The sequence below is a fragment of the Haliotis rufescens genome, unplaced genomic scaffold, assembly GCF_023055435.1.
Source record: "Haliotis rufescens isolate VD_foot unplaced genomic scaffold, xgHalRufe1.0.p SCAF_19, whole genome shotgun sequence".
Taxonomy (NCBI): Eukaryota; Metazoa; Mollusca; class Gastropoda; order Lepetellida; family Haliotidae; genus Haliotis; species Haliotis rufescens.
The window spans coordinates 19,573,734-19,588,574 of record NW_025963879.1 but is presented as its reverse complement, the minus strand read 5'-3'; the positions used below and the strand labels follow the sequence as shown (position 1 = coordinate 19,588,574).

The 14,841-nt window shown below is 40.3% G+C and overlaps 1 protein-coding gene across 2 annotated transcripts in view; it reads right to left on the bottom strand.

Annotated features, from left to right (window-relative positions):
* Positions 1–14,841, bottom strand: part of LOC124112213 (leucine-rich repeat and coiled-coil domain-containing protein 1-like) — a 573,474-nt gene that overhangs the window by 25,046 nt on the left and 533,587 nt on the right. For both annotated transcript variants that reach the window (XM_048398967.1, XM_048398966.1), the window contains exons 17-18: positions 6,278–6,391; positions 2,222–2,293 (exon numbers count right to left, since the gene is read on the bottom strand). In XM_048398967.1, the coding sequence (XP_048254924.1) occupies positions 2,222–2,293; positions 6,278–6,391 (186 nt within the window). The remainder of the gene's footprint in view (positions 1–2,221; positions 2,294–6,277; positions 6,392–14,841) is intronic.

Below are 14,841 nucleotides of genomic sequence, written 5' to 3'. Positions count from 1 at the left end.
TGGATGAATGAAAGAGTGTATGAATGAGAGAGTGGATGAATGAAAGAGTGGATGAATGAAAGAGTGGATGAATGAAACAGTATAAGAATGAAAGAGTGTATGAATGAGACTGTATGAATGAGAGAGTGTATGAATGAAAGAGTGTATAAATGGGAGAGTATGAATGAAAGAGTGTATGAATGAGAGAGTGGATGAATGAAAGAGTGTATGAATGGGAGAGTATGAATGAAAGAGTGTATGAAAGAGTCGATGAATGAAAGAGTATATCAATGAAAGAGTGTATGAATGGGAGAGTGTATGAATGAGAGAGTGGATGAATGAAAGAGTGTATGGGTGAGTGAGTGTATAAATGAGACAATGTATGAATGAAAGAGTGTATGAATAGGAGAGTGTATGAATGAAAGGGTGTATGAATGGGAGAATGTATGAATGAAAGAGTGTATGAATGAAAGAGTATGAATGAAGGATGTATGAATGAAAGAGTGTATAAATGGGAGAGTGTATGAATGGGAGAGTGTATGAATGGGAGAGTATGAATGAAAGAGTGTATGAAAGAGTGGATGAATGAAAGAGTATATGAATGAAAGAGTATGAATGAAAGAGTGGATGAACGAAAGAGTGTATGAATGGGAGAGTGTATGAATTAGAGAGCGGATGAATGAAAGAGTGTATGAATGAAAGAGTGTATGAATGAGAGAGTGGATGAATGAAAGAGTGTATGAATGAGAGAGTGGATGAATGAAAGAGAGTATGAATGAAAGAGTGGATGAATGAAAGAGTGGATGAATGAAAGAGTGGATGAATGAAACAGTATAAGAATGAAAGAGTGTATGAATGAGACTGTATGAATGAGAGAGTGTATGAATGAAAGAGTGTATAAATGGGAGATTATGAATGAAAGAGTGTATGAATGAGAGAGTGGATGAATGAAAGAGTGTATGAATGGGAGAGTATGAATGAAAGAGTGTATGAAAGAGTCGATGAATGAAAGAGTATATGAATGAAAGAGTATGAATAAAAGAGTGTATGAATGGGAGAATGTATGAATGGGAGAGTGTATGAATGAGAGAGTGTATGAATGGGAGAGTATGAATGAAAGAGTGTATGAATGGGAGAGTGTATGAATGAGAGAGTGTATGAATGAAAGAGTGTATGAATGAAAGAGCTTATGAATTGGAGAATGTATGAATGAAAGAGTGTATGACAGAGTGGATGAATGAAAGAGTGTATGACAGAGTGGATGAATGAAAGAGTGTATGACAGAGTGGATGAATGGAAGAGTGTATGAATGAAAGAGTGTATAAATAGGAGAGTGTATGAATGAAAGAGTATGAATGGGAGAATGTATGAATGAAAGAGTGTATGAATTAAAGAGTATGAATGGGAGAATGTATGAATGAAAGAGTGTATGAATGAAAGAGTGTATGAATGGGAGAATGTATGAATGAAAGAGTGTATGAATGAAAGAGTGTATGAATGGGAGAATGTATGAATGAAAGAGTGTATGAATGAAAGAGTGTATGAATGAAAGAGTGTATGAATTGGAGAATGTATGAATGAGAGAGTGTATGAATGAGAGAGTGTATGAATGAAAGAGTGTATGAATGAAAGAGCTTATGAATTGGAGAATGTATGAATGAAAGAGTGTATGAATGAAAGAGTGTATGAATGGCAAAGTGTATGAATGAGAGAGTGGATGAATGAAAGAGTGTATGAATGGGAGTGTATGAATGAGAGAGTGGATGAATGAAAGAGTGTATGAATGAAAGAGTGGATGAATGAGAGAGTGGATGAATGAAAGAGTGTATGAATGAGAGAGTGGATGAATGGAAGAGTGTATGAATGAAAGAGTGGATGAATGAAAGAGTGGATGAATGAAAGAGTGGATGAATGAAAGAGAGGATGAATGAAACAGTATAAGAATGAAAGAGTGTATGAATGAAAGAGTGTATAAAAGGGAGAATATGAATGAAAGAGTGTATGAATGGGAGAGTATGAATGAAAGAGTGTATGAATGAAAGAGTATATGATTGAATGAGTGTATAGACGCTCCAATGTACATCATCCCAAGTTAATTAATACTGTAAGTTTCCAGTGAAAGCTGGGAACAGTAGTGACCTTCCCCTGGTACCTCATCAGCTGCTGTAGATGTCTGGGGCAGGAAGGTGGTGCTGGAGACACCAGATGGTCACACCTGCTGCCAGCCTCTCAGACAACTTACCCTGAAGTCCACATTCTGCTCATGCTTGGACTTAGTCAGTTCCGTAATTCTTCCTTTCTGTTCCTTGACCAGCTGCAAACAGAAATAGATCAGGGTGGGTCAAATTTGTACATTTCACCATTAACATTCTTCAACTTCAAGTGTAAGGGTTAGGGTAGACTATCATGTAGTCCCAGAAATAAAGTTATCTTATTTAAATATATATATATATGATATAAAATAAATATCCAAATGTAGCCCAGAACAATGCTTATTTTCAGAGCTGAGGTGAGGTGAGGTGAAATGGGGTTTAACGTCGCGTCCAAGATTATTGCACTTATATAGCGACGTTTCAGAGCTGAGACATTCTTGAGTTGCCAGACCATTCTAGGTGGGTTCGGGTGGGGTGGGGTGGGGTGGGGTGGGGTGGGGTGGAGTGGTGTGGTGTTGGCTGAGGTGAGGTGAGGTGAGGTGAGGTGAGGTGAGGTGAGGTGAGGTGAGGTGAGGTGAGGTGAGGTGAGGTTTAACATTGTGTTACAGATTATTTCACCTAAACAGTGATGTTCATCTGTGTGTGTCTCCTGCTTTTTACAAATCTGTGTCCTAGTCCATTGAGATACCATGAGGTGAGGTGAATCGGGGTTTCACATTGCGATCAAGACTATTTCACTTATAATTACCAGCAATGGTAATGTATGTGTGTGGTGCTGCTTTTACTAGTCTGTCCATTGAGATACTATGCTGAATGGCATCCTCTCTCCAGGTAGAAGCCCTATGCCCTACACTACGGAATCAATCACCTCCTGAGAATAGGTCTGGCCAGGCAATATGATAGGTTGCATACAAGAGTTTACATTTGGCAGAATGCTTTTATTCTTGTCCACATCGATTGTGTTCTAGGGTCAGTGGATCAAATCACCACACAAGGGAGCATGTATTATCTAATTGAACAATGACAAAGCAGACTGGATTGCCAGGGAAAATTAGTCGTAATGTCGTAAACATGTATATCATTATGAACCTGTTAATAAATCATATATGGAGGAAATTAATACTTGAAGCACAAATACCACTTTTTAATGAATATAATGGGTGAGCGACACGCACATCAGCAACACTTGATGCCCCTTTTGACAAATCACTATGCAACATCTACGACAACACCACAATTGGAACAACCCAGTGAACACATTGTGTAGCAGATGTGAAAAACAAAGTCAAGGTGTATGGATTTGTTTGTAATTGATGCTTGTTGGGAACTTTTCAATAGCATATTGTATCAGCCAGGGAAGAAGGCTTTGCTGTGCATAAAACAGGTTATATAGGTGCCACCACTAATTCGACACAACATAATATTGATCTGTCAGTATAACACAACATTTTGTGGTGAATGTCTTGGCAAATCTTACCATACAGACTGACACTGCTGAGATTGGACATTATGTGGACACTGCTTAGATTGGACATTATGTGGATACTGCTCAGACTGGACATTATGTGGATACTGCTTAGATTGGACATTATGTGGATACTGCTCAGATTTGACATTATGTGGATACTGCTTAGATTGGACATTATGTGGATACTGCTTAGATATGATATTATGTGGATACTGCTTAGATTGGACATTATGTGGATACTGCTTAGATTGGACATTATGTGGATACTGCTCAGACTGGACATTATGTGGATACTGCTTAGATTGGACATTATGTGGATACTGCTCAGATTTGACATTATGTGGATACTGCTTAGATTGGACATTATGTGGATACTGCTTAGATATGATATTATGTGGATACTGCTTAGATTGGACATTATGTGGATACTGCTTAGATTGAACATTATGTGATATTCAAGAGCTAAACATCTCATTGATGTTTTGAAATTTTATTTGGAGTAATAGAAATGCAAAAATTGCATGTTGGCTCCTTTATGTCAGGATATTGAGAAAGCTGACGTGTTAAACAAGGACAAGAACACTAAGTGATTGTCATCCAGTGGTCCAGTTGGTTAAGGTGCTGCAATTCGGGTTGTGTCACTTGGACATGGTAGAAAACCACAATTGTGGTTCTATCTTATGTTATCTTATCTTAATACCGTATTTGACGTAATAAGCGCCCAGGGCGCTCACAAAATTAGAAATATGGGGCTCTTATTAGAATATTATTTTGGTTAAAAAGAAACAGAGTTGAAAGACCGTATATTTTGTGGTTTATGCTGACAGCCGGAAATGTTTATATACGACAGATATATTTTTTCAGAATTTAATTGGCCATAATTAAGAGACATAACACACGAGTGCGTACTATACATGAATAAATAAGTCGTGTGTACATTGATCAATCGGAAGGGGTGCTAATTGGGATTGTTCACCAGCCAATATATTAGTAAATATCGCCATGGGCGCTTATTAGAGCGGGGCGCTTATTACGATTACGTCGAATATGTTTTTGAAAAGATGAAAGGTACGGACAGTACTTTAGTCTTAAAATGGCCTCTTGCATCAACTACAAAACCATACACTACACATGGTGGTTAAGCAAACTTTATTTCTTAACAATACCAACAAAGATTAATCTGAAGACTGTGAGACACTGATATTATGCTTGATAACACTAAACCTATTCCCTCTGTTCTATAAATGTTTACTATACCTTCCAATGGAATCAGTTAGTAATAGTGTCCTTATAAGGAGAGCAAAGTGTACATGAATACAAAATATGCACAATGTAACCATAGAGCTGCATCATTTCCTGCATGCATACTATAACATTGTGAGTGAGTGGGTGAATATGGTTTTACGCTGCTTTCAGCAACATTCCAGCAATATCACGGTGGGGGACACCAGAAATGGGCTTCAACATTGTACCCATGTCGGGAATCGAACCCGGGTCTTTGGGGTGACAAGTGAACGCTTTAACTACTAGGCTACCTGACCGCCCCTATATAACATTGGGAGTGAGTGAGTGAGTTGGGTTCAATGCCGCTTTTAACAGTATTACAGTTATATCACGGCGGGTCAGCTTAATGTGGGAGGAAAACCCGAAATGATGCAGGTCTCAGACGTTTACCACTTCGGTCAAACCCATGAACATGGGTATGGTGCTGACAAACCTAGAAACAAAATCGGGGCAAATCGGGAATCAAACCCACAATCGTAGGTTTCTGTATAACATTGTGAAGTAAATATAGAGACTGATGAGTTATTTGAGAATTCAGAACTAAAGGCCAACTTTCATGGTTATGAGCCCTGTGGGAACTCTGGAGCAGAGACAGGGACTCGGTACCTCACCAATGGCATTTGACCACAAATAAGAGAGTGAGTGAGTGAGTTTGGTTTAACGCCGCTTTTAACAGTATTCCAGTTATATCGCGGCATGTCAGCTTAATGTGGGAGGAAAGCCTGAAGTGATGCAGGTCTCAGACGTTTACCACTTCGGTGAAACCAACGAGCACAGGTATGGTGCTGACAAACCTAGAAACATAATTGGGGCAAACCGGGATTCGAACCCACAATCATAGGTTTCTGGTGTGCCCAAGGGACAGCGAATCATGGCGCCTCAGATGACTGGGCCACCCGTGCCACCTGACCACAAATGAGATGTCACCTGGTGGATTGTTTGTATTCACATTTATATGAACCGTTCCTCATGCTATCAACCACTGGTCTGCATGGCTAAATGTTGCATTTGGTTACAATGCAGCACTATTACATCAGGGGAAATGGTTAGGCTTCACATAAATTCATGGAGCGAGTGAGTGAGTATGGTTTTACGCCGCTTTTAGCAATATTCCAGCAATATCATGGCGGGGCACACCAGAAATGGGCTTCACACATTGTACCCATGTCGGGAATCGAACCCAGGTCTTCGGCGTGACGAGCGAACGCTTTAACCACTGGGCTACCCGACCATCCCCTTTGGCAAAAAATATGGCTATACATGTTCAAAGGAGTAACACTGGAAACAAATCTACCATGAAGGATATCAAGGCTGGATCTCCAAAGGAAATTGAGACACACACCTGCACCATGCCTAGAGGAAACAATATCAAGCATATTGACTGTCTCCTTACCGCTGTGAGTTCACTGATCATAGCTGAGGACTTTTCATCTTTTTTCTGTGCTGTCATTATAAGCTGGCGGTGATCTTCATTTTCCTGCCTTGTCTTTTCAAAAGCTGTCTTGAGCTGTCATAATGAAACGAGGCACAAATATGATTTGTTTTTAATAAATAAGTTCTGAAGGTGATAGTAATTCAGAAAGTGTGTTGATGGCCATGTTCTTGAAGTTGAGGTGAAATGGGGTTTAACGTCGCGTCTAAGATTATTGCACTTATATAGCGACGTGCATGCACGTGTGTGTGTGTATTAGTTCGGACTGATGCCGAATTATAGTGCTAGCTCACTGATATACCATGCTGCAGTGATACGTGAAAACCCCACTCAGACACTGTCGACTGACACCGAGCCGACCTGTCCTTGTTTTAGCCCCTTAATGCCAAGTACCAGACAGGGTGACAACAAATACAATCTTTTTAATCCTTTGGTATGACACAGCCAGGGATCAAACCCCGGACTTTCCGCTCACCGGCGGGACCCTTTACCACTCCACCATGATGGCGGTCCCATGTTCTTGAAGTAATGGTTATATATAAAATATGAAGGCAGCCATTTTGATAAGGTGACGGACCTGTTGAACCCACAAAAGGTAATGTTTCAATGACAGAGTGATCGATGATTTGAATAACTGTGACTACCTGTTTATCTAACAGATGAAGTCACACATAATTGCAACCATACAACCCATGCTTGCTGTAAAAGGCGACCATGCTTGTCGTAAGAGGTGACTAACGGGATCGGGTGGTCAGGCTCGCTGACGTGGTTGATGCATGTCATCTTATCCCAATTGCGTGGATCGATGCTCGGGATGTCAATCACTGGATTGTCTGGTCCAGACTTGATTACTTACAGACCGCCGTCATATAGCTGGAATATTGCTGAGTGCATGCAGTGTTAACAAACAAACAAACAAACAAACAAACACAAGTTCCAGGGAGAACTTTAGATGATGAGCATGTAAACATTTCCCTGGGAGAATCAGGGAGAATCTACCAGAAGGTCAGAACTAAGCTACATTCTCCCAAAAAAGATGAAACATATTTATACATCTTCATTGCAAAAAGTGACAAGTTGAATATTGCAGCTATATGGTTACGGGAAGCACCACCAAGTCTGATCACTTGATCCTTTCTCCTTGGCACATGACAAGAGCAAGGTGAGCAACTTTCACTGTTTTGTAGACAAGAAAATGCTGTGGAGTGTTCATGGAGAGTGTTCATGCAGTGGTCCTGGTTGCAAGCGTCTGGAAGACATCAGTCAATGGATGAAGAAGGGATTAAGTCAGAATGAAGTAGGCCCTGTTAATCCTGTGTCAGAGTTCTTTATTTGGGCAAGACCTTGCAATTAACTAGACGATGGGATCAGACAGTACAATCTCATGATCGTAACTTTAGATCAAGGTATTAATGAACATAGGTTTACCTGAGTATATAATCAATTACATTTATTGAATAAATGAATTCTTGTCTGGGCTTGGGATAGTTGGAGGCTGGAGATGTGAGTATGAATGTCCCATCCATCCATCCATCCATCCATCCATCCATCCATCCACCCACTCACTCATTCATTCATCTGGGATTGGGAGAGTTGGAGGCTGGAGATGTTAGTATGAATGTACCAATTCATTCATTCATTCATTCATTCATTCATTCATTCATTCACATAGTAAGTCATATTTAACATTCTCACAATCTCAACAGACCGAGTGGGCACAGCCTGGCTCATCACATGGAATTTTGATGCAGCTTGGCCAGGGGAAATAATTTTAGTGTTTAGGCTAATTAACTTCCGCTGGGCATCAACCTGTCAATGTCTTTGATACGTGTACTAATCACTACAAAGACCACATGTCTTCTGGGGGGTGTGACACGCAGATATGAACCACATACAAACGCCAGAGGCCACTTGTATTAGGCTCAGCAGAACACAGTCGACTATAATGTTATTTGTAGATTTTACCACTTGCTGTTTCATCTATAATGGAAAGGTTGTTGATATCAGAGTTCTGTGATCAAAGAAACTTGACAGCTGCTACAAGAGTATAAAGGTCACAGTTCTGTTTTAGCCACAGGCTCTGTAGCTAGCCTGTAATTATTAAATAGTTTTGTGATGAGTGTTATCCTTGATCATAAACAACCTTTGGGTTAATTTCCACAAAAGACCTGAAGATTGCTTACATGAGTGACTGACTGAGTGAGTGAGTGAGTGAGTGAGTGAGTGAGTGAGTGAGTGAGTGACTGAGTGAGTGAGTGAGTGAGTGAGTGAGTGAGTGAGTGAGTGAGTGAGTGAGTGACTGAGTGAGTGAGTGAGTGAGTGAGTGAGTGGGCGGGAGGGCGGGCAGGCAAGCGTTGTTTGAAGTTGCCTTTCTAGTCATATCACGGCAAGGGACACTTCACACATTGTACCCATGTTGGGAATAGAACCTGGGTCTTCAATGTGACAAGTCAATGCTTCAACCACTAGGCTACTAGAATACTGCCCTGCAGAGAAAGTGAGTTGGTTTTTGTGTTGCTTTAACAATATTTCAGTTACATCACATCATGTCACCTTTATATTTGACACATGTCAGAGATATATACTACTTGCCGACAACCACAAGCAGTGGTGCAGCTGACAGACCAGGGGTTCTGCATGTTATACCAACTTTACAAAGTCCCAACTCGACCCATGAAGAGTAGAATACATCTTCAGCAACTGTACTAACAGGATCGGGTGGTCAGACTTGCTGACTTGGTTTATGCATGTCATCGTATCCCAATTGCGTGGATCGATGCTCCTTATGTCAATCACAGGATTGTCTGGTCCAGACTTGATTTTTTACAGACAGCCATCATATAGCTTGAATATTGCTGAGTGCAGATGCTCATGATGTCAATCACTGGATTGTCTGGCCCAGACTTGATTTCGGCAAGCCTCTGAGTTTTCCCACTTTTATCAATGTTGATATATTTGATATCAAACGACACTCAGTGGAGATTCTCATTTTACACACCCTAAAAGCGAAACATTTGAGAATCAATCAATACCTATTTGGCGTATTCTCATGATCACAGTGGCGCATTAATACAAAACACAACAGTCATGTGTAAAGTCATCTGGCTAACAGCTTACTACTCATACCTAGTGTGACCCTCCACAAAAAGGTTTCAACCATATCTATGAATTTCTTCTTTGATAGGCATTTAGAAGTTGGACTACTAAGTAAGGATAAGAATTTATGGATGAACAACTTCTTTATTACAATTAAGAGCGACGTTTCGGTGTAGGTTCTAACACCGTTATCAAGCAAGTGATTTACAGAGTGTAGTAGGCAAGTATATATACAAGTAGGAGGCAATGTTTATACAGTAGAGTAGATATTGTTATACTGGAGTAGAGAAGCCTGTTATGACCACACAAGGGTAGTGATGACAATCATCGGTGAAGTCAGTGCCATATAAACAAAGGATGAAGTCAGTAATGTAAACAACGGGATTATGGCTGTTTGGGGTCTTTGATGAGTTGATGTTATGCCAGGGGGGTATGTAATAGCCTTGGTCACGGTTTATTGAGGGCTGAAGTCTTTTGATGTTGATGGCTTCTTGTAGCTTCATATCTATGAATTATCAAGTTGATGATAGTTATGCAAACTAGATAAGATCAGAGAACATCTATTAACACCATATAGTCTTGACACAGATGTAGGTGAATTTGACTGAAGACAAGAAACTTATCATTGACTTACAATCAGGAAAGTAGTTCGTCATAATCGGAGTAACCATTATCATAGCGTAGCTAATCATGGACCTGGAACTCAATCTCACGTTTGATACCAGTTTGAAACCTACACCAAATCTAATGTTGTAATTGAGTGAGTGAGTGAGTTGGGTGTTATGCCGCTTTTAACAGTATTCCAGGCATATCACGGCATGTCAGCTTGATGTGGGAGGAAAGCCCAAAGTGATGCAGGTCTCAGACGTTTACCACTTCGGTGAAACCCACGAGCACAGGTATGGTGCTGACAAACCTAGAAACATAATCGGGGCGAACCGAGATTCAAACCCACAATCATAGGTTTCTGGTGTGCCCAAGGGACGCAACTCTGCACAGCGAATCGTGGCGCCTTAGACGACTGGGCCACCCATGGTCCCAATGTTGTAATTGCCATAGAAACCAAATTGAGACAATTTAAAACATCATAGCTCAGATTCATCGATCTCAAAGTTTCACAGAAGATACAGAAGTATAATACTTGAAATGGCTGTAGTCGTTATGTTCACAAAGTGCACTGAAAATAGCACCTGTCAGTGGGCCCATATACGTTCCATCCAAATCACAAATTAAATTTCATCAAATCAATGTTATCAAATTTCAGAACGACAGCCAAATATATACCTCTTTCAAAATGGCTGCCACTAACACAAAATTGAAATTTGGATGTTGATGATTTAAACAAACTTGAGAAAAAACACTGTGAAAAAGTCCACTGAAATCTTCAATTCCATTGCTTAAACAGTTAGTCTGATGGCAAAAATGTTAAAAAATGTAATTGCAAAAATGCAAATGGCCTTCACAGCATAAGAAATGAGAGCTTAAACCAGGCCCCCCTGAGTGTTATCAAACAGCGTCATCTTTACTGAGCAATTCCTCCATCTTCGTGTGTGGCTTTCACTGAAATTAAGTTATTGTGTATTTACGCCCACTAAAAACAGCACAACAACTGAAGAATCCAGCCCACTAAGGCATGCTGGGTAAATGAGTCATTGCTGTGGCCAGTGATTGCTGGGTGTAGTTAGAGGTATTAATTAGGTGAAATTGCCAGGGTTTTTTATGCACCAGAACCAAAAAAATACATGTTAGCTAATCACTGATATTGATAAAGAGGGAATTATCACAGGGCTGTTTGCACTCTTTGGGATCTTTTATTCACATTATTCAAACACTTCTTTGCTTTCCTAGAAACTCAAATTGATTCAGATCAATACAACACTTATCAATTACCCAAATTACACAGATAACACTGTTGACATAACTACAATGTCTTGACTTGACAATCTAGACTTAAAGCATAGCTAGCCTAGATTTGTTTGTTTGTTGTTTAAAGCAGCACTCAGCAATATTTTAGACACATGACAGTGACCTTTTAATAATGAAGTTTGGGCAAGAGAATCCAGTGATTGATATTATGAGCAATGATCGCGACATACTATCAACCAAGTTACCAATTCTGACTATCCGATCCATTTAATCACCTCTCAGTGTTATTTGTATTATTTCATGTACCAGCTTAACTTTTCTGAGAAAAAAGAAGAAGAGAATTTATGGATGTCAACTCTTTTATTATGAGGAACACAATGTTTCGGAGTATATGCTTACTCCTTCATCAGGTGAATCAATACTATGGAGCACAGAACATACCAGTAGGAAACAACAAGTATCTCGTTGGACTTGTCGCTAGAAAAGGTGACCACTGGCACCATCAAGACCCATCTACGAGCCAATGGCAGTGGCACAAGCAGTGTAAGCCCCAACCCCCGAGGATGTATATGCCAGATCCCCTGCAACTGTGGCCACCAGTACATTGGAGAAACCCTCAGACCCCTCAAAACAGACTCATTTAACATCAGACCTCTGTCAACAAACTAGACCTGAAATCCGCTATTTCCAAACACATCGTCAAGAACCAAGACCAGAACATCATGTGGGAAGCCACCAAAGTCCTGTTTACCAACAACAACAACAACAACAACAACAACAACAACAACAACAACAACAACAACAGGCGACAAAGAAAGCTACAAGAAGCCGTTGACATCAGGAGACACCAGTCAGCCATGAATCGTGACCAGGGAACATATCTGCCTAGTGCTTGGGACTTATTGCTTTGATCTTTGTCGGTGCAAATTATCTAGCTGGCTTCCATTTGTCCATTGACCATTCCATTCTTATATACCTATCAGTGCCAATCACCCCCCCCCCCCCCCCCCCCAAACACTCGGCCTCCTGTTTTCCCATTGCCTATTACCAATCAGAGATAAGTTAAATATTGGCTTTTTTTGTCTATTGCTAATCCCCTATCAGCAATAATTACCTGTTGGCTCCCCTTGATTCTTTTCCACCTTTGTTATCTTATTACTTTTGTTATTCTTGGAAATACATATATGCTCTCTGCCTCATAGCATTCATTCATGAAACTGGTAAATGCCCTCTTTGTAACATAACAGAACCCCCCGTTCACGTATAACCACATTGCACACATTACCAACAACACAGAAAAACACTCATAACTACACTAAACCACAACCAGCTGACACTACCAACTCTTCTAAACCCATTAAACAACATACAAACACATAAGGCACTAGGCATATAACTATTCAAAACACGTCTACTCGGCCGCATCTGAAATAACCCAACAATCTACAAACAAAACAAAAATCCTAAATCTATAAACACTCAAAACCGCACAAACTCCCCCAGTCCCCCCCACCTAGGTATGGCCCCTCCTGGTTGCCTTCTTTACGATTATACCCTTTTGGACCACCTCACTAATACGCATAATGTCGGAAAGCGCATGTTAAATCCACAACAGCAAGTAAGCAAGTAGCACTCATTCACCTGATGAAGGAATTAGCATATACTCCGAAACATTGTGTTACTCATCATAATAAAGAAGTTGACATCCATAAATACTCTTACTCATAATAGGCTTTTATTTTAGAATATACTTAGGCGATAAACATGCTGCGTTACTTGCAGATTTGATCCAACTAATCTGAATTTGGAAGTGAACAAGCTGCAATAAACTGAATATGATCCATGCAATAAAATAATGAGTTCACACATATAATATCAAAAGGACATTTTTTATTAATATTTCCTATTTCATGATATTATGAAGCTAATAATATAAATAAAATAATCATTTTATATTTAATTAACTCATATGTCTGATATATATGTTACTTAGAAAGGTAGAATTCTCATCTTCATTTCCAACTTTTAAACTACAATAATTGAAATAGATTGTCATTACATACCATGGTTTGGGCTTTCAACTAGTTTTATCTATTGTAAGTAAGTATTGGAATCACAAATTTATAGAATTGTAATTTGTAAGTTAACTTTTCCAGAGTCAAATGAAACTTTGAGTGTGTATCATAATCTAGTCCTTTGTGGCGTCCTGGATAGTATACAATGCAATTGCTGTATGTACCATGTAGTCAGGTGCTCGTTTTTTTGTTTGTTTGTTCAACCCTGCTTTCAGCAATACTCCAGCTATATGACGGTGGTCTGTAAATAATCAACAATCCAGTGATTGACATCATGAGAATCAATCCATGCAAATGGGATACAATGACATGTATCAACAAAGTCAGCGAGCCTGACAACTCGATCCCATTAATCGCCTCTTAGTTGGTTGGTTGGTTTGTTGTTTAACACAGCATTCAGCAATATTCCAGCTATATGACCACGGTCTGCAAATAATCGAGTCTGGACCAGACAATCCAGTGATTGATATCATGAGCATCGATCCACGCAATTGGGATCGATGACATGCATCAACCAAGTCAGCGAGCCTGACCACCCAATCCCGTTAGTCGCCTTTTACAACAAGCATAGTCGCCTTTTACGGCAAGCATGGGTTGCTGAAGACCTATTCTACCCCAGATCTTCACGGGTCCGCCTCTTATGACAAGCATGGTTGCCTTTTACAGCAAGTATGGGTTGCTGAAGACCTCTTCTCTGCCGGGATTATAACGGGTCGTCAGGTGCTCTGTGGACAGTGGACACAGAGGCCTGTGTTTGATTCCCCACGTGGGTACAGTGTGTGAAGCCCATATCTGGTGTCCCCCATCCAGATGTTGCTGGAATATTGCTAAAAGCAGCGTAAAACAATACTCACTCACTGTTGCTATGTATACAGTGTCCACTTATCTCGGCACTTGCATGAGCTATTATAATTTCTTCTTTTTTTCATCTTTAACTTTAGGTCTGATTCCATGTCGTGCTGTGATAGCATGGATGCTCATGTGTTCAGTCACCAGTTTCCCATGTCAAGACTTGATTATTTACAGGTCTGTGTGACATAGCCAGTTCTGGCTGAAGCACTGCCCCATGAAGATCCGAGTTAGAATTGGTCTTCAGCAACCCATGCTTGTCATTAGAGGCGACAGACGGGATTGGGTGGTCAGGCTTGCTGACTTGGCTGATTCAATTCATTGTATCCCAATTTGATGTAGCATTCAACACAATTCACTCACTCATGCTGTCATGAATCTGCTTTAGCCTCTATTGCACAGGCTTTATGTTAGCTAGAATAAGAGTGAGTGAGTGAGTGAGTGGGTGGGTGGGTGGGTGAGTGAGTGAGTGAGTGAGTGAGTGAGTGAGTGAGTGAGTGAGTGAGTGAGTGAGTGAGTGAGTGTGTGAGTGTGTGAGTGAGTGAGTGAGTGAGTGAGTGAGTGAGTGAGTGAGTGAGTGAGTGGGCGAGCGAGCGAGCATGTTGTTACGCCGCTTTTAGCAATATTCCAGCAATTTCA